Source organism: Hippocampus guttulatus, chromosome 6 (assembly GCF_054856545.1).
Source record: "Hippocampus guttulatus isolate MCC_2025c chromosome 6, RoL_Hgut_1.0, whole genome shotgun sequence".
Lineage (NCBI taxonomy): Eukaryota > Metazoa > Chordata > Actinopteri > Syngnathiformes > Syngnathidae > Hippocampus > Hippocampus guttulatus.
The window spans coordinates 6,282,546-6,310,337 of record NC_141266.1 but is presented as its reverse complement, the minus strand read 5'-3'; the positions used below and the strand labels follow the sequence as shown (position 1 = coordinate 6,310,337).

The 27,792-nt window shown below is 43.9% G+C and overlaps 1 protein-coding gene across 7 annotated transcripts in view; it reads left to right on the top strand.

Moving 5' to 3' along the window:
- plecb (plectin b) overlaps positions 1–27,792 on the top strand; it is a 120,738-nt gene that overhangs the window by 50,339 nt on the left and 42,607 nt on the right. For 2 of the 7 annotated variants that reach the window (XM_086113290.1, XM_086113289.1), the window contains exon 1: positions 5,591–9,315. The exons of 2 other annotated variants lie outside the window; for them this stretch is intronic. In XM_086113290.1, coding sequence (XP_085969416.1) covers positions 6,120–9,315 — 3,196 coding nt within the window. In that variant the 5' untranslated portion in view covers positions 5,591–6,119. Of the gene's footprint in view, positions 1–5,590; positions 9,316–15,717; positions 15,791–27,792 lie in introns of those variants that run through there. 3 more of the 7 variants (XM_086113299.1, XM_086113298.1, XM_086113291.1) reach the window with 2 other exon arrangements.

Genomic DNA, 27,792 nt, shown 5'->3' with positions numbered 1-27,792 from the left:
TGGTTTTCGTCCCGGCCGTGGAACAGTGGACCAGCTCTACACCCTTAGCAGGGTCCTCGAGGGTATGTGGGAATTCGCCCAACCAGTCTACATGTGTTTTGTGGACTTGGAGAAGGCGTTTGACCGTGTCCCTCGGGGAGTTCTGTGGGGGGTGCTTCGTGGGTATGGGGTACCGAACCCCCTGGTACGGGCTGTTCGGTCACTATACCACCGATGCCAGAGTTTGGTTCGCATTGCCGGCAGTAAGTCGGAATCGTTTCCAGTGGGGGTAGGACTCCGCCAAGGCTGCCCTTTGTCGCCGATTCTGTTCATAACCTTTATGGACAGAATTTCTAGGCGCAGCCGAAGCGTTGAGGGGGTCCGTTTTGGGAGCCTCAGTATTGCATCCCTGCTTTTTGCAGATGATGTGGTGCTGTTGGCTCCTTCAAACGGGGCTCTCCAACTCTCACTGGAGCGTTTCGCAGCCGAGTGTGAAGCGGTTGGGATGAAGATCAGCACCTCCAAATCTGAAACCATGGTCCTCAGTCGGAAAAGGGTGGAGTGCCCCCTCCGGGTCGGGGAGGAGATCTTGCCCCAAGTGGAGGAGTTCAAGTATCTTGGGGTCTTGTTCACGAGTGGGGGCAGGAGGGAGCAGGAGATTGACAGGCGGATCGGTGCAGCGTCTGCTGTGATGCGGACGTTGTATCGGTCTGTCGTGGTGAAGAAGGAGCTGAGCCAAAGGGCGAAGCTCTCAATTTACCGGTCGATCTACGTTCCAACCCTCATCTATGGTCACGAGCTATGGGTCGTGACCGAAAGAACGAGATCCCGGTTACAAGCGGCCGAAATGAGTTTTCTCCGCAGGGTGTCCGGGCTCTCCCTTAGAGATAAGGTGAGAAGCTCGGTCATCCGGGAGGGGCTCAGAGTCGAGCCGCTTCTCCTCCACATCGAGAGGAGCCAGATGAGGTGGCTTGGGCATCTGATTCGGATGCCTCCTGAGCGCCTCCCTGGTGAGGTGTTCCGGGCATGTCCCACCGGGAGGAGACCCCGAGGAAGACCCAGGACACGCTGGAGAGACTATGTCACCCAGCTGGCCTGGGAACGTCTCGGGATCCCCCGGGGAGAGCTGGAAGAAGTAGCTAGGGAGAGGGAAGTCTGGGCTTCCCTGCTAAAGCTGTTGCCCCCGCGACCCGGCCCCGGATAAGCGGTAGATGATGGATGGATGGATGGATGGATGGATACTGCAATAGTATCCATCCATCCATTTTCTAATCAGCTTATCCTCACAAAGGTTGCAGACATGCTGGAGGTGATGCTAGCCGTCTTCGGGCAGTAGGCGGGCTACATCGTGAACTGGTTGCCAGCTAATCATAGGGCACACATAGACAAACAACCCTTCACACTCCCAATCACCCCTAGGGACAATTTTGAGTGTTCCATTAACCTGCCACACATGTTTTTGGAATGTGGGAGGAAAGCGTAGTACCCGGAGAAACCCCATAACAGGCACAGGGAGAACATGCAAACTCCACGTAGGAAGGCCGGAGCCAGAATCAAACCCTGCACCTCTGTACTGTGATGCGGAGGTGCTAACCAGTCATTGTCCCTGCCCCCTTAGTGAAATACTATTAAAATACAATTTATATTCATAGAAGTGATTGAAAAAAATGCAATATAAATAGTGTGTGGACCTTTTGATTTGGTGGCCATTCTATTTAATAAATTAATGAAAGTCAAAAATATGTGTGCTGATTTGTTTGTCAATGCTGTAAAAAATGAGTTGAGTGTCTTGGTTAGGGCTAGGGAATAGGGCCGATATTTGATGCTGAGCCCTGGGGCCTATAAGTAGGCAAAGGCGGCCCTGGTCGCATGGTGTGCGAAAGCATTTGGCTTGACAGGCAGAAGTTCCTTGGAATGCACATTCAGCCAATCACATATGTAACCAGCAAGCTGTCATCCTGTTTGTACTAATATTGCGATAAGTGTGTTATTGATGCACAAAACCTTTACACGAACACGAGCAATACTGCGTGACAGACTAAATGCGAGTTGAGCTATTCTTACGACGCGATTGCATAGAAGGTCAATACGGTTTGCGTAGATAGGTGCAAATCTGTAAAGAAGCCAATTCATTTTTTGAGTGGCAAGATGAAGGGTTTTTTTCCCTCCATTTTCTGTACATTGACTGTTTATTGTCATAATTATTATTACATGTTCTGAGCATTTTGGGAGGTTTTAAATTATTCCACCAATGCATTACAATGGGCATCAATTATACATGGATTAAAACCATTCGTGGGCTGGGCTGGTCTCTATCCCCCACGAATGGTGGGGATCAACTGTGCAGGGAATATAAACAAGTTATTGAAATAAATATATCGCTATCTTCTGATTGGATCACTGATATATATATAGATATCTATCTATCTATATATATAAAAATTTTAAAAAAAATCCTCGTCTCACCCCCCCTCGGGTGGTGTCCGTCCCTCATTCAGCTCGGGTCTTCTACCAGAGGCCAGGAAGCTTGAGGGTTCTGCGCAGTATCCTTGTTGTTCCCAGCACTGCACATTTCTGGACTGGGATGTCCGATGTTGTTCCCGGGATCTGTTGCAACCACTCATCTAGTTTGGGGGTCACTGCCCCGAGTGCTCTGACCACCACAGGCACGACTGTCACCTTTACCTTCCAGGCTCTCTCCAGCTCCTCTCTGAGCCCTTGGTATTTCTCGAGTTTCTCGTGTTCCTTCTTTCTGATGTTTCCATCACTTGGGACCGCTACATCCACTACAACGGCTTTCCTCTGTCCTTTATCTATGATCACGATATCTGGTTGGTTCCATGTAGGCTTTCCCTGCCAGCATCTTACACCCTGCAGTTATGTGTTGGATCATCTCAGGTGCCTCTTTGCACAATCTACACCTTGGGTCTTGTCTGGTGTGGTATATCAGGGCCTCAATGGCTCTGGTGCTCAGGGCCTGCTCCTGAGCAGCCAGGATGAGGGCCTCTGTGCTGTCCTTCAGGCCAGCCCTCTCTAGCCACTGATAGGACTTCTTGAGATCGGCCACTTCAGTTATGGTCCGGTGGTACATCCCGTGTAGGGGCTTGTCCTCCCATGATGGTCCCTCTTCCAGCTCCTCATCTTCTGTTCCCCATTGTCTGAGGCATTCTCTGAGTACGTCATCCGTTGGAGCCTTCTCCTTGATGTATTCATTGGAGCTTGGATGTTTCATCCTGGATAGTGGCTCTCACACTCACTAGTCCCCGGCCTCCTTCCTTTCGGCTTGCGTACAGTCTCAGGGTGCTGGATTTGGGATGGAACCCTCCGTGCATGGTTAGGAGCTTTCGGGTCTTAACGCCCGTGGTCTGAATCTCTTCCTTTGGCCACCTTATTATTCCTGCAGGGTATCTGATCACTGGCAGGGCATAGCTGTTTATTGCCCGGGTCTTATTCTTGCCATTGAGCTGGCTTCTTAGGACTTGCCTCACTCGCTGGAGGTATTTGGCTGTAGCCGCTTTCCTTGTTGCCAGTTCGAGGTTGCCATTGGCTTGTGGTATACCGAGGTACTTGTAGCTGTCCTCAATGTCTGCTATTGTTCCTTCAGGGAGTGAGACCCCTTCAGTGCGGACTACCTTTCCTCTCTTAGTCACCATCCGACTACATTTCTCAAGCCTGAATGACATCCCGATGTCGCTGCTGTAGATCCTGGTTGTGTGGATCAGGGAGTCTATGTCCCTTTCGCTCTTAGCATACAGCTTTATGTCATCCATGTAGAGGAGGTGACTGATTGTAGCTCCATTTCTGAGGCGGTATCCATAGCCTGTCTGGGTGATTACTTGGCTTAGGGGGTTCAGTCCTATGCAGAACAGCAGTGGGGAGAGTGCATCACCTTGGTATATGCCACATTTGATGGACACTTGGGTAAGTGGCTTGCCATTGGCTTCAAGTGTGGTTTTCCACATCCTCATCGAGTTCACAACGAAGGCTCTTAGGGTCCTGTTCACCTTATACAACTCCAAGCATTCAGTGATCCATGTATGTGGCATCGAGTCATAGGCTTTCTTGTAATCAATCCAGGCTATGCACAGGTTGGTACGTCGGGACCTGCAGTCTTGCAGGTCAGAATCTGTATATATACATACTATATATATATATATAAAAAGATCTCTCTCTCTCTCTCTCTCTCTCTCTCTCTCTCTCTCTCTCTCTCTCTCTCTCTCTCTCTCTATATATATATATATATATATATATATTTATTTATTTTTTGTTTGTTTTTTTTTTAACTGTGTTTGGCCTCAAAATCCTGATGGTGTAAGACCTACTCTTATTTTACTTTTGTCATTTGTCTCTTTAAAGTTAATTTCTGGGTGGACTAAAGCACATACTGTATGACAAAGTGAAAGTTTGACAATTTGCTCACAGTGTCAGGAATTGTTGCAAGTGGTCTTCGGGCTAAATGGCAGCACTGTTGATCCAGCTGTCTTACAACATCCAGTTTATAAACTGCAGCTCCACTACTGCTCCCAAAGAGGATATGTGGCTCTCTAACCACAAACTCATTTGACTGTTACCATGGTAAGAGTAAAAAAATAAAAAATAAATGGAAAAAAAGTTTTCCACTCGTGGCTGGATGTGTAACAGTGTGTGGTTTCAAACACCCGGGAGGAATGCATCTTGTCATAGCTGCCTACTAAAATTGCGCAACTGTGTTTCGTGCAGCCATCTACTCTCTACTCTGTTCTTTTCCTGCATTCAGAACTACTATGGATTGATGTGCTCCTCTAAAGTCCTTGAACACTTCACCTTTGCTTTTAACTGGACTCTGGCCATGAGAGGTCACTCCCCCTGACACAGGGAGACGAAAAGGAGACAGATGCACAGAGGGGAGAAGTGATCTAGGGATAGAAATCTGATATCATGTCTGTGAGTGCTGAAAAGGTTGACTGTAACGCAAAGTTCTTTTTATAGTTATGCAAGAGTTATCAGCTCATTTGAAGTGCGGAGCTCTAATGTTAGCTTGCGATAAACCTTTAAGCTGCATTGCCATGTTGCATCATTTTAAGGAGCCGTGAAACAGACTTGCAGTTCTTCTGTTAAACATACTGCAGATGAATATTAGATTAATCATTCCTGTCCTTATCGCGAACAGACATTCTCCGATTGAAATATAATGACTTCACAAAGTTTTGTCCTTTAACACATTGTAAATATGTGTCTGAATTTATTAGTCTTAATTTCAGTCATTCCAAAATTGTGGAATCACACCTTTGATGTAGAATGCTATCCGATACCTTACCGTTGGTAACCTACATGCATGAATAACGAATGGCTCCAGGATGAATGTGTGTCATCTGGTTCTTCTCGCTTTCTTGAACTATATCCGAGTTTAGAAAAGCCCATTCACTGAGCTGGTGTGTGTGACACACCAAAGGGTGTGTGTCAGCTAGCAACGGTGTTAGTTTAAAGGTGTGTGCGTGTGCGTGTGTGTGTGTGTGTGTGTGTGTGTGAGAGCGTAGATATTACAGGAGGTGTGTACTTGAGTGTGTGAGTGGGCGTTTCTGTCGAAGTCACAGAGCCGATGAACATGTGCCCAGACACACTTCATTGGCGTGTTGCTCCATTCATTTGAATCTGCTCTTTTTTGCCATTAATCAGTTTATAGTAGATAGTTTTCTTCACTTCCTCTTTGATGCTGTTGTATTTACTTAACTGAGAACTTTTTTCCGTGCGTATTTTTTTCCATAAGGAATTGAGAGGGAAGGTAGGAGGAGCCCAGCCCGAGTGTGCTTCGCTCTCTTTCTCTTCCACACACTCACATGCACTCTCTCTCTTCCATTCTGTCATTGCCATCCCAGAAGAACGGAGCAACACTTTATGCTGTGAGGCGACAGAATTTCAATTTTGTTTGAATGACATTTGGATGGATTATTCTTTTTCTTCAACAAAACCTGAGAGATCAACAAGAAAACAAGCGTGAGAAAGTAAGGGGGCATATTTCACTGACGTTGTTGTCTTTCATTTACGTCTAATTGAATTGAAGCACGTCTTTTGACGGTGGACTTTTTTTTTCCTCACAGTAAGACGTGTGGTCTGTTGAGTCTTATTTTTTCTACTTTGAGATAGTTTAGACATAAAGCAAAATGGTTGCGGGTATGCTCATGCCCATGCGTGACCTGAGGGCAATCTACGAGGTTCTCTTTCGAGATGGAGTCATGGTGGCCAAAAAGGACAAGAGACCTCAGACCAAGCATCCTGAGGTACAAGGAGTGTGCAACCTACAAGTAATCCGTGCTATGGGATCACTTAAATCCAGAGGCTTTGTGAAGGAAACATTTGCCTGGAGACATTTCTACTGGTACCTTACCAATGAGGGGATTGTTTACCTGCGTGACTACCTCCACCTGCCGCTTGAAATTGTTCCTGCCTCCTTGCAGAGGTTTAAGAAATCAACATCCACTCTGGCCATGGCGCAACGAGCTGCAAAGGTCCAATCTGTTGAAGGTCCTACATCTTACGTGCCCAAACCAAGGCTTAGGGGTGAAGCTGAAAGCCAAGAAGCAGTGGCAGAGCGTCAAAGCTACCGCCATCGGATGATGGCTCCCAGAGAAAAAGAGGGCTACTCTGACAGGACCCCCAGATTCAGGGGCCGTCCACTGTCTTCAGAATCTGTTCGGCCTAAACAAATGGATGACCCATCTCCTTTGTGGTTTACAAAGGGGAACAGCCCTCAGGGTGAATCAATGCCGATGGACCACTCACATCAGCAGTCTGATGTGAGCAATGAGAAGGCAACATCTCAAGAGAGAGAAGCATCTGAAGTGCAAAAGAAGAAACAATTGAGTTTTTTTTCTACTTCAAAGGCATCGGGGAAAAACGATGTGTCAAAGTCCTCTCTGACTGCAGGATCCTCCAAAGCAGCTCCACTGCTTACTGTCGCTCCTCTTGCTGAGGCTATAGATGCTACACCTCCAGGAATCAAACGTGGGCCCTCTTGCCCTGAAGTCAACGCAGACAAGCTGAAAATTGCAGATGCAGATGCTTGTAAAATGATTACCAGCGATTCATCTAGTTTAGCGCCTCCTCAAACAGAGATCAAAAAGGCGGTCAATAAAGAGGCTGTTGCGCAGGTTAAATCTTACATCACAGCCACTTCTGTGCCAGCAACTGATAAGGTAAATGTTTTGACCTCTCGGTCTGCTGCCCAGGGAAGTACCACTTCCGTGACAGAAAATCTTACAGCCACCCATGTCATAACCAAAACCACCACCGATGATGTCAAAGAAAAAATGAAAGCTCATGCTGAAGCAGAACTTGGCACAACTGAAATTGTAGCTGATAAAGTAAAGAAAAATAAAATGGCTAAACCAGCTTCTCAGGAAACATCCAAACTACGAACCAATACTGATCTTTCTGTAATGAAACACACCAATAAAGATGCAGTGGAAGAAGAGCTCAAAGGAGCAATTGTTAAAAAGGAATCAGCGAATTATACTGGTTCAAAGAACCAAGTTGAATCTAAAATAATTAATGAAAAGCCCAAAACTACATCAACAGTAGCCATCATTCAGGAAACAACCAAATCTCAACCAGTGAAGTCTGCGGATGCAGAAGAAATGCCTACAATTAAAGAAGCTCAGAATCTCTCTGTGACACCAGCAAAGTCTCAAAATGAAGAAAAGTGTGAGAAGACACAAGTGGAGTCCTCAGTAACTGAAGTTATTACAACCACTGTCACAGATAGTACCGAGAAGGCAAAACCAGACAAAAACAAAACTGCAACAAAACAAAAGAAAACTGAGGTAAATGCAAGTGAAGGTGTCAAGAAAGAAGAGTCACCATCACCTGAAGAAGCATGTAAAACACCCTCTGCGATCTCTGTGTCTTTGGAACAAGGCACTTCTCGTGGGCTCAGTCAAACTATTGTCCCCACTGAACTGGCCATTGAAAACAAACAAGTGATTGTGGCAAGCTCTAAATCCAAGCGAAAGAAAAAGAAATCTCAAGCAGAGAAAATCAAGAGTAGTGATGGTACACCTGAGACAACGGAAGAAGACAAAAATGAGAAGGTCAAGGCCCATGACGTCGAAACAATGCCAGAGGGACCATCTTCAACACAGACAAATAAGGCTGAGCCAAAATTAAATAATGATCGGGAGCAAGAAATTGATGCCTCTAAACAAATGGCAGTGACACCAGTGGGGAAAACCTCTAAACAAGCAAAGGCTATTTCTGAAGAGTCACCCTTGCCATTTGGCAAGAACGCTGCAGTGCCCCGAGTGGCTCATCCAGAATCTGCACAAATTGAATGCACTCTGCCTGACATGGACTCAAAGACACGTGGGGAAATCACTCCTGCTAAATTGGAAAAAGTGACAGAGCCATTGCAAGAACATGCCCCGCCGAACAAAAAACAAGTGAAATTGTTAAAAAGCTTGAACAGTAAACATGTGGTTGAGACTTCAGTGTGTTCAACCAAAAAGCCGGAAGCGGAAACACCGCTATCCACTGAAATGACACCTTTGCCTGGGGACACGGTGAAAGACAGCTCCCTTGTGACCTCTGAACTGCAAAAACATCATGATCCTCCAAATACGACTCCTGAAAGAATGCGCAGCGAGGAAACCAGACTGGCAGCAGCTGTGCTCTCTCAGGCCCCAGCAGACAAAGGGGGGGTGGAGCCAGAACTGCTCTTTGCAGAAAAAATCAAGCAGGAGGTTCCGAAAGCAAAAACATCCTCCGCTGTGAGGGAAGCACCCAAAGCCAAAGAATTAGCGTCAGCAGAGCCAGTGGTAACAGCCGAGGCAGCTGTAGCTCAGGCACGGGCCAACCCCCTTGTCAAGCGAGAGGAGCCTCCCATAGTTGCACAACATTCAGCCACTCCGGCAGCAGAGTGCAGCGCAGCAAATCAGCTCTCGGTGTCAGAGGCCTTAAAGAAGGAGGAAGAGAAGAAGAGGGACTTGCAAGAGGACACACCCTCTGCCACTGCAGCACCCGAAAGTGCCCGGCCTCACCTGGGGGACACCGTTCTGTCTGCAAGCCCGGAAACAGACGAGGAGGGCAATATGAAGAGGAAAATTGTAGTGGTCGAAGAGATTGTTGAGGTGAAGCAGCTCGTTAGTCCTCAGGCAACTGGGGAGCAGACGAGTCCACAAACTGTGCAGCCTGAGTCAGAAGAAGAGGAAGAGTTGGACTTGGATGTTTTGGAAGAGATTGCCATAGAGAGGGCACTTTTGTCGGGGGCGCCGGCTGCCAGGGTGCATGGAGCTTCACCTGAGGCAAGCTGGGACCACTCACTGGAGGAGCCAGAGGACAAGACATGGCCTAACTTCATTGAAGGTTTGTTTACCCAATTACTCTACTTCCTGTATCTTTCCCCAGTGCATTTTTGTCTCTTGGAGTGGATTTAAATGAACACCATGCTCTAATGATTACTCTGAGAACATAGACAAACTACCATCTGTTCTCTGTTTCCTGTTAAAATGGATTGAGGCATGTATAATTGCAAAGCACAGCATCTTTTGAGTAAGACCACTCAGCTGTCTCTTTCTGAATAGAGAGTGTGAAAAAAAATCAATTGAGGAATGCGTGGGATTGAATTATCTGACTGTGATTGATCGATTCTCTGTTAGGCTGTTGGAACATACCTGGGATAATTTCTAGCCAATGTCACTTATCACATAGAAGTGATGTACTTTTCATCCAAATAAGCAAAGCTAAAACAAAATGTTTGTATAAAAGTTCAAATGAAGAATCGATCCAAAGAACCCATGCGTTTCCCTTTGCACCGCAGGCACTTGATTAAACAGAAACAAAATCCATACTTTTAGTTTCATTGGGGAATTGATCTGCAAAGGAGTCAAGTGAAAGTCATTCTCTCTGGGGCCATGTTTGTCCAATGAGATTGTGCAGATCTGAGGTCACTCCAGCAAGGTGGGGCTGCTTGTTGAGATTCGGCCTCGCCTGGTCCCTGCAGAGATACTTGTGATCCATGACCACATTGAAGTGAAGGAGGTGTGGTACTTTTGGGAGCCTTTCTCATCCTTTCACTCGCAATAATACTTGCTGTTAAAATATGTTCATGACACTAACGTGTGCTGCGGCTACATCTTGGTTGTCCAGTCAGCCTGATGTGTGTGTGTGTGTGTGTGTGTGTGTGTGTGTGTGTGTGTGTGTGTGTGTGTGTGTGTGTGTGTGTGTGTGTGTGTGTGTGTGTGTGTGTGTGTGTGTGTGAGAGAGAGGTTTGATGACATTCCATTATGCAATAGCATGTGTAGGATTTGAGAAGTATGCATGCAATGTGATATGAGCTCTGTAAAGTTTCCTCCTTTTTTTTTTTCTTTTTTTTTCCGGATTCCTGAAACTAGTTACCCATCTGGTTTGATGCTTAACATCTGTGTTAAATTTGAGTATTGGCACTGGATTGTGTTCTTGTGACTCAGATGATATGGAGATGAAAAGTGAAGTGCACACAACAGTTTTGCTCACGTGACTGAGTAGAGCAAGGGTGTAAGAAGTGCTTCACATGGGCGTTGTCTAGTGTGGCTGTGAGTAATAGGCAAAGAGTGAGGGAACATCTTGTTCATGGCTCTCCTGTTGTATTTGTTTGGTTTAACACATGACAGGGACCTGGATCTAATTAGCAGACATGATTCAATCTGTAGCAGAAATGTAACTACTCATGACAAAGTATCAATACATGCAATTTGCCAGATACTGGACCACTAATCAAACATAGTACAAAGACTCAGATTATTTTTGATGAAAGTACCTGCATTTGAAATCTTTTATATTTTGTAGTTTGAAGGAGTAAATTAAGGCTCAAGAGTTTCAATCAATAATCTGTCAGTATTTGGTGTCCCACTGCTGACATCTGCTGTTCATTCCCAACCGGTGTGGTCTTTGACTGCTAATGTCAACAAGTTTTGACAGGTGGTACTCGGGTATCTGCGTCCTTCTGATTTGACCTTCACTGAATGTTATGCACAGCTTGTCACTATTTTTAGTATTGTGATTATTTGTGGTTGTGGGGTTTTTGTTTTTGTTTTTTTTTGTTTTTTTTGCATACCTCCATGCCTGCAGACGACGATACTACTGGATGTATGTTTACTTTTCTTTATCTAAAATGATTTTTTTGTGATGTTCCATTGACATATTATCAATAGAGTGAGAGTGTGGATAATGTTGTGTTTGTAGCTGTGTGGCGACTGTGCACATTCCACGCTTGAATCTGGTAGACATGCTTTGAGAAAGTGTTTCAACTCTGCCCACGAATGGCACAAGTGACAATTGGACTTGAGGACAGCACGGACGTTCCACTGAGGTCCTCCTTGTTCTGAACTGAACTGTTGCCCAATGCATAGTTGTGTAACTGCTTCAATGAACAATTACACTATGTTGGAGCTCAGGGGCCCTTTCATTGTGGTAATGCACCACATTGGCTCTGTGGCAAAAGCAAACGGTTCCCAAATTGAAGGGTTTAAATTAAAAACTTCATAAAAAAAACTGTGTAGCTTGCAAAGATTTGTACCTTCTCTGTAAATGCCAGTGTTTGAAATTCAAATGACCACTGAAATGAAAACAGGGGTCAACATTTTTTTTTTTAAATCAGAGATGCAGGAATACTTTTCTAGATTTATTTTTGGTGCTTATTCCGAACCCGCACTCATTATTTTCCAATAGCACATCAGGTTTTCATTTTAATAATTATACAACGATAATGTGACTCCTTAACATATTTAGTGATATTTACAAATTAAGGGAATGGTGGTCAACTGGTTAGCACATCCTCCTCACAGTGCAGAGGTACAGGGTTCGATTCCAGCTCTGGCCATACTCTGTGGAGTTTGAATGTTCTCCCCATGCCAGCGTGGGCTTTCTCCGGGTATTCCGGTTGCCTCCCACATTTCAAAAACATGCACCGTAGGTTCATGCAATACCCTAAATTGTCCCTAGGTGTGATTGAGCGTGTGAATGGTTGTGTGTTGATGTGTGGCCTGCGATTGGCTGGCAACCAGTTCAGGGTGTACCCCGCCTACTGCCCGATGACAGCTGGGATGGGCTCCAGCACGCCCGCAGCCCTTGTGAGGGAGGATAAGCAGATTACAAAATGAGAAAATGGATGGCTGCTTTATGTTCAGTAAGGTAGATTTTTTTTTTATGTACTGCATTTATTTATTTCATAGCTATAAATTACGGTGCATGGGTTAATATGTTTTGCACAAGCTTTTTTTGGTCAAACCCAAAAACATCAAATGAAAATATCTCAAAACCTGATGTACTAGAGGAAAAAAAAAAAAAAGGAAAGACGTTCAAATAAAAATATGTTTCGGGAGACAAATCCATCTATGATTCAAATCTGCTGTGGAACAACATAATCATTAACAAATACTTTGAAAATGCAGTTATTTCAAACTGTTGTGAAAATACTGAATTAGAATTTTAGAGTTTTAAGATTATTGTCTGATAAATGTGTGTTTGATAGTAACATGATGTCACCAAATAATAATAATAGGAAAATAGAACAGCGATTTTTAGATAGTCAAGGGACCCCAAAAATGCTTAGATGACAAAATCTCATTCTATACTGCAAATGTAATTTTCAATATACTTTTTTTTTTAATCAGTACATCATGTACGTGTATATCGATATATTATTTCTTCAAATGCAGGGGTCACCGACATGGTGTCCATGAGCACCAGGCAGGCCTCAAGGACCACACTATTAGTCTGTGGGCCTCTTCTAACATTAGCAAACTAGTGATGGGACACTGTGACTTTCTAGGAATGTTGTAGAAGTAATCATTTCAACTAAAAAGCGTCAGAGATTTATAATATTAAAGTTTTGCCCATGAATGTTATCTGTTTCCTAGTTAATGTGACAAATCATTAATATGATCAGTGTCTTCTCATAAATGAATATACCGGTATCTAATTGTTGATAATAACGCATGAAGGTAATTTGAGCAAAATTCTTATTTCAAAAGTGTGTATCATCAGACTGGTAGCCCTTCACATTAATCAGTAGCCAAGAAGTACAGTGGAACCTTGAGTTACGAACGACCCTTTTTGTGAACTTTTCAAGTTACGCACACATTTTTTTGGAGAAACTAAGCCTCTAGTTACGTACATGTTTCGCTATGCAAACCCTCTCAACATGGATGAGCGGACAGATCAGTACTGTGCTTCTCGCGCCATCATTGGTTCTGTGCGCAACTCATTGCAATAGAGTGCTGATTGTTTTTTTTTTTTAACTCTTAATGAGACCCCAGAATGATTTAAAGGCTATGGCTGTATGGAAACATCCCAAAACCCCACATAAAACTCAATGTCTCCTCCGCGGCAGTAAATAGAAAACTTTAATACGTCAGCCGGAAGTTCTGCTGACACACACAATTCTTCCCATCTCAATTCACACAGCAACCACCAACACTGCTGATAACGTGGCACAAACGTTTTACTGTTATATGTATGATACATACAGTATTTATTGTATTGGAGTGTCTCTCAAATTTAAAAAGAAAACAAATTAAAACAAAAAAATTATAAATATCTACGTCTGTTCCCCGAGCGAGCAAGCAGTAGTTTGTGTGATCGTAAAGTCCACCGACAAACACGCTTTTTCCAATCACAGTTGTAACAATGGCGCAAAAAAGACGAGAGAGAATCATACAATGTAAATATAAATTCAGTGCTGGAATGGATTAGTTTTACTTGCATTAATTTCAATGGGATAATTTGCCTTGTTTTAAGAATGTTTCGAGTTGCTCTAATTTACTAGTATAAGCTTTTAAAATCTACACATTTCCAATAATGCGTTCTTTCTGGGCTGCAGTAGCTAATCTGTAAGCGCTTTGGAACTACAGAGTTACCATTTAAGTCCCACTGCAGACAAAAAAATTGAAAGGGGTCGTCTGCTTCCTGCCCATTGCCGGGGTGCCCCTGAGCAAGACAAGACAACAAATATGCTACAACAGTTTATTTTTGGTGCTGCAGTAGCTCATTTCTGAGGAGATTTATGGTTTGAGTCCTACTGCGGACAAAAAAATGAATACATCAATAAAAGATGTGAGTCTGCTTCCCGTCTGTTTCCGAGGTGCCCCTGAAGCAAGGCAAGACAGCAGCTACGCAACAGAACTGTTAAATCAGTATCCGCTAATCCCACGAAACAGAGATCTATAATGTGGAGGTAATTGTGGGTTCAGTTAAAATATTTACGACATTAGTCATGTCCCAGGGTAACATCAAAGTATACTTCAGGGCTGCGCTTGTTGAATTAAGACTTTTCTTTTTGTTTTACATCCATGTTCTCCTGATTGTGTTGGGATGAAATTATCCTTTGCATGCTTGTCTCTTTCCCCTTTGACAATGTGTGTTGAAGGAAAAATATTTCCATATGGACACATGCTTAAAATGCATTAGCTATGTGTGAACAGTGAGGCTGATGAAATACATTTTCCACAGTTCTTGGAAAGCCCCCACATGGATTCTCTATGGAGGTGCCTTCTTTTTCTTCACAATGAACGTCATGTAAATTAATTACATTTCAAGTTTGCTCCCTGCGGGCCAGTGGTTAGCACGTTGGCTTCACAGTGCAGAGGTACCGGGTTCGATTCCAGCTCCGGCCTCCCTGTGTGGAGTTTGCATGTTCTCCCCGGGCCTGCGTGGGTTTTCTCCGGGTGCTCCGGTTTCCTCCCACATTCCAAAAACATGCATGTCAGGCTGATTGGACGCTCTAAATTGTCCCTAGGTGTGAGTGTGGGCGTGGATGGTTGTTCGTCTCTGTGTGCCCTGCGATTGGCTGGCAACTGATTCAGGGTGTCCCCCGCCTACTGCCCGGAGATGGCTGGGATAGGCTCCAGCACCCCCCGCGACCCTAGTGAGGATCAAGCGGTTCGGAAAATGGATGGGTGGATGGAAGTTTGCTCCCAAGACTCAGGGTTGAATTGCTTTTAACATTGCAGAAAACCGAAACGTGTTGACAACCCTGTGATGGGTGTCTTGTGAATTTAACAAAGCAAACTATATTTAGAAATTGTTTGTGCATTGCTATGATCCCAGAAGGAGGATGGGATGAACACAGGAACCGCTGAAGATGCTGGACTATTTTGCAGTGAAAAAGTGAGAGTTTAAATTAGATTTTTTTTTTTAACCTGCGTTGTTCTTTTATGATCTGAAATGACAGGTTCTGTTCATACCCGGAAACACAACGTTGTTACATTGGTAACGGATTTGTTTTATTGATCCAAGATTTTGGCACTGCAGCCGTTCACCAATGGACATTGTAACATAAGGCACAGTGGGCATCTGCCGTAACTCGAACTAACTATGCTAAGATGGTTGTTTTGTTGCGTTTTCATGTCTTATATCATCATTGGTAGTAGATGATGGGGAGCCATTCGATTGTGTTTGCGTCTCCAGGGGCGAATTTGCCAAATGCCCCGCCAGAGTGCTTCCATCAGTTTCTAACTGTGACATGATGTGATCATCTGGCTGTGTTAGATATTAATAGCCCCCGCCGTCAGCCCCAACCCTTTCTGCCTTGAACATCCAGCCCTCTTAGCCCCTCACCCCTGCCCTTTTCCCCAGCCTTGGGTTCGTCCCTCCTCCCCTGGCCACAGAAGAGCAGGCTGACGGATCCAAACAGCAGGCACAGCCTGTCATAATTCAACACAAGGGAGAAACAAGGCAGTTCAGAGCAAACAAACAGGAGCCTCTCCAATCCTGTTCATCCCCCCGTCAGTCCTGTTCACTTCTCGAGTTCTCCGCCTTCTTGTTCTCCTCTGTATCGTCTCATAGATGAAGATCATACCTGGTAGGTTACCAGATTGGGCTTGCTGTGGTGTCTATGTGTCAAGTCTTGTCTCTGTGTCTTGCCTGTTTGTCGAGTTGTGAGCTATCAAAATTCTTTTTGGCAAACACGAGGTGATCCCGGCGCTCCCTCACATATTAACGCGAACACAACAGTCCATACAGTAAGTGCTGTGTATGTGTGTTCACGTTGCACTCAGAGCAACTGGCAGTTACCGCAGCACACAGTCTATGCCACATTTCAAGGATTGAATTAAGGTTGGCTGCCCAACTGCTTTATTTCAATTGATAGTGTGTCAGTGGAGGGCATAGGGCCAAGGCTGCCGCCCTCCAGCCTAACCTGCAGTGCTTGCTCCTTTTAGGAACGGTTTGTTGCCAGTAAAATGGGTATGGGCAAATGTAAAAGTATGTGTATTATTCTAATCTAAATCCTTTAGTTTATTGTGAAAGGCTGGACTGACATGCTGTGTGTGTTTGTGTGTGTGTGTGTGTGCCTTAGTTATGTTATTAAAACAAGCTCCACCTCTTGTAGTTTTTTTATTATTATGGTGATGATAACATGAGGGCCTGCACGTCTGTGTCACCTATTGCACGATCCAGATAAACCCATCCACTTCACTCTGTTTAAAAATATACCTGACATTATTAGGGGTTTTGATGCAGGGTTATCACAGTGCATTATTGCTATGACTCCGTTCTCCACAATGTCACACAGGAAGAAAATGGCCAGCCCATCAAATGGTCGATATTCCAAGTGTCAATGGTGTGTCAGAAAAACTGCAACAGCTGCAACTGAAATAGAATGGGAGAGATAACAGCTAAACCCGGATTTAGATGATTATTGTTCAGAATACATTGAAAGAGGAGGATGTGTGCCAGTTGTCAAAAAGATCTCCAGACAGCTGAATAAATGGGAAGAAAAATATATATACCGGTATATTTATTTGATTGGTGGTTTCAGAGTGGAGAAAACAGCAGGGATTTGCAAAAAAAAAAAACGGCCACACCCATGCCATCACACTGTTCTTTGACCCCCTCCCCCAACCATGAAGGCCCCCACCTGTCACCACGAACCAGGCTTTTATGCTCCTCCATGCCACTTTCTCCATCTGTTCCAAGAAATGCCTGAAAGCCCCTTAGGTCCTATCTTGAGGCGGGGGCACTTAGTGACTCTCATTGTATTTTAGAGCTTGAGAAAAGACAAAAAAAGCCAGGTAAGAGTTTTCAAACGGGCACTTAAAATGTTTAAATGAAAAAGCATTGCATCATTCTTTTTTTTTTTTTTTTACTTCTAAAATGCCAAACGTTTGCTCCTGTATACGAAATATGAAATTTCTTGAGAACAATGTTTTTTTTAAAGATTCTCTTCCGACACCAAGTCAATTTGAGATTTCACACTGTGCCTGTAAGATCTAATAGTAATGTCTGCTTTTAATTGCAACTGCAAATAATTAACCCTCATTGTGATCATGAGGAGCCGAATTTGGTTTTGTGTTACAGAGGCATCTGTGACACTCATTGGATTCCCACGGAACACAGAGTGGTGTGCTGTTTTACAGCAGAATTGCAGACGCCAGCTTTCCAACAACCGTGCCTCTCAAACCGGTTTTGTCATGTTTGCTTAGCACGATAAAGCTGTCTGTGTAACTGTGTCTGAGAAACCTGCAGAGACATTCAAATCATTTCCAGAATAACTAGCTGTAGTCAAAATAAAATTTTAGCTGAGCCATCTGAGAGGGGTTTCTCTGATGTGAGCACATTCGTTGGTTTTCTTCGGTACAAACGAAGTAAGTCATGTGACTGCGTGTGAAGAAGAAAACGTATATAATATTTACACAACAAATGATGAAAGGACTTTTACAGGGATTCATTCTGCATGGTGACAGCTCTGTCTCTTGTGCAAAATATCATGTCTTGCCGTCGAGTAATACCAAACCTTTTGGGTTTGTTTCCTCTTCCTCAACACTGCTTCATCGTGGATCCAGTGTGCTGTGTTGTGCATGTGAATGTGAGAACATGAACATGAACATTAACATTCTTCCATGACCAAGGTGGACAGGCGCCACGTAAAAGGGGAATGAGTAGGGCGGCCTCTGCTGTCTGCCGCTGCAGTGAGTGAATGAACCTTGATGAGTTGGTCCCACAGGTGTTGTTCAGTTTGATACAATCACAGTACAGTTTGGGGGTTGTGGAGATGATGGCAATATCTCAGTCCGCGGTGTAAATACAGTGATATCCTACCAGAATGAGACAGTGCCACCCACTGATTCATTCAGCAAAGTGGAATGTGACACTTTAAACAAAGAAACACATTAGAGAAAAGGTGTGTCTTGTGTTCCTGCACTATTCCATTCCTGTTTTTTTCTCCCCTGAAATGATACTCCTTTCTTGTCCAATCAACAGACTGTGGTTTGTCTAGCTAGCAGAATCAGCTATGCTAACTACATAGTTTAGCTCACCAAAAGCTGTTCAAACATGAACACAGAGTTTTTGTCAGTTTTGTGCTGGATTGGGAAGACATTGAAAAGGTAGACCATGCAGAGACTGAAACTGAAAACTGTACCATTAAAAACTATGAATGTCAACATGTTAGCCTGGACATGTATATTTGGACGCAGCAATTTATCTGTGCAAAGTGCTCGTGTCTGCCATATTGGATGTGGCAGAGCCCATCGACCAATGTAAGGAAATAGACTGAACTTCATAAAGTATCCACCTACAATCTGCACAAAGTTCATGCCTTTAATTCACACATGAACTAATATATTTAAGAAATGGATTGGTACCAAAAACAATGTTTTAATTTAAAAATTTCCAACTACTTATGTTTACTTCCACGTATCGCATATTTCAATATTTTTCACCACAGTAACAGTGAAACTACATTGGTAGCTTAAAACACTCAAATGTTAGGGGTAACAAACAATGTATTTTCTAAATCACATATAGAACTTCTATACATTTTATTTCAAACTCTTCTAAGTAGTAGTAGTTCATCTATGTATGGACTGAAATCAGGTGTGCAGTTTTTGTGTTATGGAAGATAGAACAACAGTTTATGAACGCTCCAATATATGTTGTAATTACTTGACCGACATTTTGTTGAAACGAAGTAATGACATTTTTTAAATGTAGGCGTGAACCGAATTGCTCGATTTTTGCCACGTCGACTGGGAAGTGGCTTGAAACTCACTTGCTACTCGCACGTTGTGACTTACTCCCACTTCAGCAACGAGCACCAAGCTCTACCACTATGTACTGCTAAATTGATGACTTCATTCTGAGCGATGAGTCTTCCCAAAGTTGTACATTTCTGAAGCTTGACTACTCCATGTCAGCAGTACTGATCATATGGAAGTCATTCATAGGAATTTTGTGCAATGCCATCTCTTGCATGACTTGTTTTGAAGTGGTCAGTTGTGTTTTTGTTGTTGTTGTAGTTGTCATATTTCATTGGATTTTCCATCAGTACTTTTCGTGTTGTTCTGTTATGGAAGGGGCAAATAAGACGCATGGCAAACAGACAATTATCGATTTTCAGCATACTGTAAATTTCCAACAATTTCTTTTGCCTGGCTTTGTGGTTACAATAATGATTCGGAAGATCGGATTTGCCACAGTTGCTCTCTCATAGAAGGTGATAGTGAGAAACAGGAGATCCAACCGTCTTGCAAGAAGTAAACTCAGCATGTTTAGATCACTTTCCCATTCTTGGAGCGTCTTAACTTTGCCCCATCATAAATTGACATTTAAAGGTGTCTGCTCATTTAAGTACACATCGGGCCGGCTGGAGTAAAGGCTTGTACATGCAAAAAAAGACTGCCTGGGTTGGAGCCAGTCAGACGAGATTCACGCAAAACGACTAATGACATGTTCCGTACTTCACGTGGCTCAGATAAGCAACAGGGACAACTGATGCTGGCCTCTGTCAAAGCAGACCTCGAGGTCTGCTTTCCAAATTTTAAATGTGAGATAAAGCAGGATGGGCACACATTCATCCAATTTCACTTCACTCTGGGCGAGTTAAATGAAGGGAAATATAACTTTTGATCCAGTTGCGGGCTTCCCCCAAATGATCGCAGCGACTGATTTATTTTTCTCGAACTCAGTAATATTACTTCAGACTTAATTTTGTGCTTGTGTTGCTCTCATAAATGTTCCATGTTGAAAACCATCTTAGGAAAATCATGCCCCACCCCCACAACACTATGCACAATCTGTTTGACTGAATACAAAATAGCGCTGGCTATTTGGGCTCTTTGTAAATGAGACTCTCGTGTTACATTTGTTATTATTATGACTCATGACAGGACATGGACAGAGCTTGCAGTAATTCATCCTTCCATCCATTAGTTTTCTAATCCGCTTATCCTCACAAGGGTCGTGGGCGTGCTGGAGCCTGAAATGGTTGTCAGCCAATTGCAGGGCACACAGATGAACATTCGCACTCACAATCACACTCAGGGACAATTTAGACTAGAGTGTTCCATTAACCTGACATGCATGTTTTTGGAATGTGGGAGGAAACCGAAGTGTCCGGAGAAAACCCACGCAGGTACAGGGGTAACATGTAATCTCCACACAAGGCCGGAGCCAGAATTGAATTCCGTACTTCTGCAGTTTTTTTTTTCCTTTTTGTTTTGTTTTTTCTTCTGAAAAATATTTTAAAGTATTATATACACATATATTTTATGACTTGTATATACCTGTAAATGTACTTTTTTTTTCAAGAACAGATTACACATTTAAGATAAGTAAGATGTGTGTCATATCTTTTTTTCCAACTTAAATAAGTTTATCTAGCTACATTTATTTATTCTTGCAATGCATCCCTCTGGAATTTTTTTTCTGAAGGTGTTACGTCTCGGATAAACGAGTTTAGGGGGGATCCACAAAGCGTAGACGAAAACAAGGTCTCCGTAGGAAAAAATAGTTTAATGTATCAATCGCACCGAATAAGGCGAGAACATAAAGCGCTGGTCCACAATAAGTACCAGAAGGCAAATCCAAACGAGTAACAAAAAGCGCTTGCACAAAAGAGCAAGGAAGAAAAATAAAGACGGTAAATACAAATGAAAAACAAGGTATCACAAATACACGCACGAAGGCCAAATCACCAAAACAAACCAGTACTTACACTATAATGGGTACCGAGAAATACAACGCGAAATAACGACGAGGTCAAAAGCCAACTAGTCAAAGAACAGCGAAACAGCAATGCAATAGACAATACTCCCACAACAGGTGTATGGCGGAGGAGTCCTTAAATACTGAAACTATTAATTACAGATTGGCAGCAGGTGCGCCAGAGAGTCCGCTCGTGCCACCTGCTGGCCAGACCGCAAAACCGAAACGTGACAGTACCCCCCCCTCAACGGACGCCTCCTGGCGGACCACCCGGTTTTGACGGGTGCGCTGCGTGGAAAGTCCGGAGCAGGGACGGGTCTAAGATCCAGGAGCGGGGGATCCACTGCCGATCCTCCGGGCCGTAGCCCTCCCAGTCGACCAAATACTGGAATCCCTTACCCCTGCGCCGAGAGTCCAAAATTTCACGCACGGTGTACACCGGGTCACCGTCGACCATTCGTGGAGGAGGAGGCGACGTGGGCGGAGGGGCAGGGGACTGGTGGCCACTGGCTTCAACAGGGAAACATGGAAGACGGGGTGGACCTTCATGGTGGGCGGCAGTCGGAGCTTGACGGAGACGGGGCTGAGGACCGATTCCACCACGAACGGTCCAGTGAAGCGAGGTCCCAACTTGCGAGAAGTACCAGCTAGTCGCAGATCCTTTGTTGCCAGCCACACCTTCTGCCCCACCTGATAGCTGGGTGCTGGGCGTCGGCGGCGGTCAGCGATCTGCCGGTTCCGCAGAGCAGTGCGTGACAGTGCTGCTCTGGTCTCCTTCCATACGCGATGGGCCCGTCGCAGATGGAGCTGTATGGATGGGAGTTCCACCTGACCCTCCTGGGAAGGAAACAGAGGAGGTTGATAACCATAAGCCGCCATGAAAGGAGACCGACCGGTAGCCGATGAGACGAGGGTGTTGTGGGCGTACTCCACCCAAGGCAGGTGAGCCGACCACGAGGAGGGGCGAAGGAGGCAAACGCAGCGCAGAGCTGCCTCCAAGTCCTGGTTCATGCCTTCCGTTTGGCCGTTGGACTGCGGGTGGTAACCAGAGGACAGACTAGCCGTGGCCCCCATGGCATGACAGAAACGTTTCCATACTCTAGAAACGAATTGAGGACCCCGGTCCGACACGATGTCTACCGGAATCCCATGAAGACGGACGACGTGTCTGACAAGAAGGTCGGCGGTTTCCTGGGCAGAGGGCAGTTTGGACAAAGCAACAAAATGAACAGATTTAGAGAAGCGGTCAACTACGGTGAGTATGACCGACTTGCCCCGGGAAGGAGGCAGGCCGGTAACAAAATCCAGGGAAATGTGGGACCATGGTCGAGACGGAGCAGGCAAAGGCTGCAGCAACCCAGCCGGTGGTTGGTGGGACGCCTTACTGCACGCGCAGGTGGAACAGGCCTTGATATAGTCCTGTGTATCCTTACGTAGCTCCGGCCACCAAAACCGCTGCAAGACGAGCTCCAAGGTCCGGTTCATCCCTGGATGGCATGCCACCTTAGACGTGTGCCCCCACTGTAACACCTCCGCGTGCAGAGGTGGGGGTACAAAAAGTCTCCCTGCCGGACAACCAGCCGGGACTTGAATTCCGTTCTGGGCCTCCTGGACCCTCCGTTCGACGGCCCACCTCAGTGCCCCCACAATACAATGGTCAGGAAGAATGCTTTGGGGTTCGTTGCTCCTCTCCGCGGGGTCATGGATACGGGAGAGTGCATCAGGTCGAATGTTCTTGGAGCCAGGGCAGTAGGTGAGTGTGAAATTGAAACGAGTGAGGAGAAGCGCCCACCGTGCTTGGCGTGAGTTTAGTCTCTTGGCAGATCGAATGTATGCGAGGTTCTTGTGATCGGTGTACACCGTGAACGGCTCTTCAGTCCCTTCGAGCCAATGTCGCCATTCTTGTAGTGCCAAAACTACTGCTAGCAGTTCACGGTTTCCCATGTCGTAGTTGGCTTCGGCTGGACTGAGACGACGAGAGAAAAAGGCGCAAGGGTGGAGTCTTTGGTCGACTGGGGATTGCTGTGATAATACGGCCCCGACCCCGGATTCCACCTCTACGACGAAAGGATAGGATGGGTTAGGATGTTGCAATACCGGAGGGTTCATGAAGGCCCTCTTCAATTCTGAAAACGCGTTGTCGGCGTCTGTGTCCCACCTAAAGGGGATCTTGACAGAGGTTACACCTGCTGGCCAGACCGCAAAACCGAAACAGAAGGTTCGCAAGCTCTGAATGCTGTGAAACAAAAACGAAAAAAAAAGAAGAAAGCTACAGCATAACTCATTCTATAGGGGTGCATTTCTTTCTTTAATCTTGAAGGCCAAAATAAATCTTGCAGCATTTAAGAAATTGAGTACTGTAACATTAATCAAAGAAAAAAAATGTTTTGGTCTTTTTTTTTTAAAGTAATAAATGGCCTTAAGGCTTGTGGAGAGGCTGATTGAGAAACAGAAACCGATACAAACATTCTACATTACAAAAACATTCCTCTTGGCTAAGGCAATGTAACAGACGTCTCCCAGAAGAACAAATCCATTTGACGGCCTAAATGTAATTTTTTTGTTGTTGTTGTTTTGAGGGAGCAGTTCAATTTGATTGATATTTCGTTGGTGTAAGAGAGTAATTAAAGAAATATCAAATAAGACCATTTAAAAAGAGGAATAAACTATCATGCAATTTTATTGTACTGGTCTTCCAGAAATTTGGCAATGCAACAAGTGGGAACTGATCGAGGTTTTAAAGACTCTAAATACCTTCATAAAAATATATTTTTTTAAAAATGCACTATGTATCTTTGTTATGGATTAAAACTTCATCACTCTCACTTCAAATTGAATGGAAACATGACAGAATCTGTTACTGTCAGCCTTGCTGAAGCGATATTTGATGCTCTGGCCTGCAGAGGGAGACACGCAATGCTTTTTGTTTTTAAGCCAGTGCAAGCGCCCTCAGCTCTGTACACCACCAACCAGGTTGCGTGGCTATCTATCCAAGCTGAATAAATCCATTTTAACGACTGATATGACGTCCAACCTGACAATTGGTGACTTTCCAGGCCTCAGCAACTCAGAGCTGAGCTATTTTAAAACTCAGCTGTTGTGTGTAATCCAGTGGCTTGGTGAGTTAAATACGTGGTTCATGTGGATTGTTAGACCGAATTTGGACATTTCACTCAGATGTCTGCCATCAGGTTGGAGTGTGAAATGGATCATAACGGGACCTTCATCATGGTCCGTTGTCAACAAACGGGTGAATTTGTTAAAACAACGTGCCTGTTAGATTTGACCGGTTCGTTGCGGGTGTACCGAAAGATATGTTGGATCCTGCATAGGTACAGTGTAAAGGCCATTATGACAATACATTTGCAACGCAGTGCACCACAGCTGCCAACGCTAGCGTTGCTGTTGTGGTAACCATTTTAACAGCGGTCATTTCGGCATTGTAAAAAGGTCAATTGGAGGACAAATTCAATCAGCGGCATTAAGCAAAAAAAAAAAAAGAAGACAAATGGAAGTCTTTTTGTATGGTGGCCCTGCCACAACTGGCGCTGGCCCATGTCTATTATTATACAATACGTTTCAATAATTATTTCACATTTAGGGTCTTGACAATGGATTATTTAAGCCTTTAAGAAAATAGTACTTGCATGTCGTTCCTTTTTTAAATCCCCCCACCGCATGAAATCTAACTAAATTTATTTAACATTTGACTTTTTCTGGGCTTTATACCTTGTTAAAGTTACTACTCATTGAAGGATTTAACCTGATGTGCAAGAAAATGAGTTCAGCATGATTAAAAAAAAATAACATCAATGATAAATTAACTCAGAATGTTTAACATTTAAAAAGCAAGAACGTGTTGATTTCATTGCACTTATGTATCCAATTTGTATCGGCATGTTCGGGTCGGCGTCAGAGAATTTCAAGGAGACCTTTCTTTTTCCAAAATTGTCCTCCTCTTCTTAGAAAGATAACTCTGTAATATAATCCCCTGGGGTGTGTTTAGGTCACTCCTACTTTTATCAACATTCCTTTTCTATGGCTGAGGTGTGGTGGGCCAGATAATGCACTATTATTTACGCTCTCACCTGAATGGACTGGTGAAGACATGCCATTATGAAAGAAATATGAGCCTCGCAATAACTGTAACCTAATAAATAAAGCTTCAAATGAGTTCATCGTTTTCAGAAGCCATAATGGAATTTGCCTTCTTTTGTCTTTTTAATGTGTTCAGGAATCAATGCCTACCTAAATATAGGTTATGTTTTTCCCATAATGGTAGCATCAATGCGATGCATATTTACAGATGTATGGGTGCAAATGTTGTAATATCTTACATCGGTCTATTGGTTATACTTTTGTTTGAGCACACATACATTTTAACCTAAATGACAATTTAAAACAGCTAATATGAGTCAACATAATGCTGTGTGTGGTCAACCTCACATGCTATACAACCATGACCAGCAACGAGACTTCAGTGTAAAACCACTGGTGTGTTTTCTATAACTTTCCGTGTCTTATTTCGATTGGGACAGAATCATCATCTGTGGACTGCGAGTACAAAACATAGTCGCGTTCAATCCAACAACTGTGACAGTCGAAAAGAGCACCTTCTGAGGTCAATTGTGTGTATTTTTGAATTTTTTATTTTTATTTTTTGTCGAAACTGGATTGAACCAAAGGATGTTGTTTGGATCTATTCCACTGATATAAAATCAGGAGACCAGTATTGCTCCTATAGTCCATCCATCCATTTTCCACCGCTTATCCGGGGTCGGGTCGCGGGAGCAGCAGCTTTAGGAGGGAAGCCCAGACTTCCCTCTCCCCAGCCACTTCTTCGAGCTCTTCCTGGCGGATCCCGAGGCGTTCCCAGGCCAGCTGGGTGACATAGTCTCTCCTGCGGCTCCTATAGTCTATTCTGTTCAATTCTCGTGAATGTCAAAATATAATATGAAGAATAAAATGCATGTAAGTCATCAAATACAGTAAATTCTCATGCGGTATAATTTGTGATGTAGCGAAAATTTTCCCCAAGCTCTAACTGCTTGTGAAAGACCAGGGTGTTCCATCTGGTTTTAATGAAGCAGGATAAGGGTAGTCAAGTAATGTAATAGGCATTCCGAGACCTTAATGATACGTCTCCCTTTTGGGGGAAAGAGCTCATGACGACAGTATTCCAGAGTTGCGGTATCTTTTTCGGCTGTCATTAAGGGTCTCCTCAAAGATTTTCCCCATGAGTAGCTCTACTTTTTACTAGAACCTTGGGAGTATCGGGATTGAAGGTAGATGGTTTCTTTTCATGCAGCTTCAGTTGGTCCAGTTTGTTGCCAAGGCACCCAGTCACTCGAGATGGCCAATGCTGGTCCAAGCCCAGATTAATGGGAGGGTTGTGTCAGGAAAGGCATCCAGTGTAAAACTTGAGCCATTCGAACATGACTTGCCGGGGCAACCCCTGATGTGAGAAGCTGAAAGGCGAAATTCCACCCATCAAAGCCAACTCGGAGCTGTGTTGTCAACGTCTTCTCAAAAGCATTTATTTGAATATTCTCTCGAAATAGGAGTAGGAGCACTATTTTGTTCCTATTCATATGGCCGGCAAAGTGAGTACTGGTGTACACCAGAAATATTTTTGGCAAATAAAACGGTTTGCTCTAAACACTATCATTTGCCAGACTTTCAAAACGGTTAGAGGCAAAGGTTGGTATTTCACATTTATTAGTTATGGGGGAGTTTATTCGTTATGTTTAACATAACTATTTGAGACTGCCCTCAGGGCACTTCAGCTGGTTTCAACCAACATTATTTGCAACAGTTTTGTCGTTACATATTAGGCCAAACGTTAAGGTGTGTTCTGCTTGTAAAGCGAAAGTGCAATGTGTGATCAGGCACGTTTCATTGTGATCCTGTTCCTTAAAACATGCTATAACCGCCAAAGCAATGTCGGACACAATGCTGTATGCATCTTAAATTCCTTTTAAAAGTAAATCCTGATTCGTTTTCCTTTTTTGGCTTCAAATTGCCCACCCATGAACCACTCCTGAATTCCTAAGCTTGCCTAGACATTCACTGGAACTACAAGGGTGTGTCTCTTGATCTGAAAAAACGAAGCTCAAAATGAACTAACACACGCACACCCATGCAGACTCATAGTGACACATGCCGCGCCTTCATGTTCGTACAGGTTGTGTTTAATACTTTGCACCTCAGAAAAACGGCTTTGTTTGCCTCAGAAGCTGATGTCAGAAAAGGTGGGGAAATCTTAATGTGGAGTCAGCTAACTGCTGAAAAATGAACATCCGACTTTCGAGCCCAGCTGCCCGAACCATATAGAGAACTGTTATATTCATTAAAACAACAACAAAAAAAACCCTCAAAACTCATTGTTGGGGGTGTTCGATTGCACTTTTTTAAAGACCAATATCACGTCAACTCTTCACTCTTGAATACTCACAAATACCAATACTACTCGTAGTTATTGTAATTATGATACCTAACCTTCCAATCAACACAATGACTGGTAAATGTGAACAGAGACCTTTCTGTGTTTTGGATGCACACCATGATTCACCAATGTGTCAAATGGCCGCATTGTAGCACCAACCACTGGCAAGGAACATTATTCAATGTCTTTTTTTTTCCTTTTTCTTTTTTGCCTTAAGTATCGGTGGCTGGTATCAGGATCCTTTGTGAGAATGTGATACCTAGAAATAAGGCCGGCATCGGCCCAAGACAGATGCCTAATATCGGTACTTGCCCATCCAATTTCATTAATCCTAAATCTTTCTTCCTTATTTTAGTAAACTATTGTTTGTATAAAAAAGAAACTTTGGGGGTTTTTTCTATTTATTTTCCATAATTACTGGAATGTTTCACTGC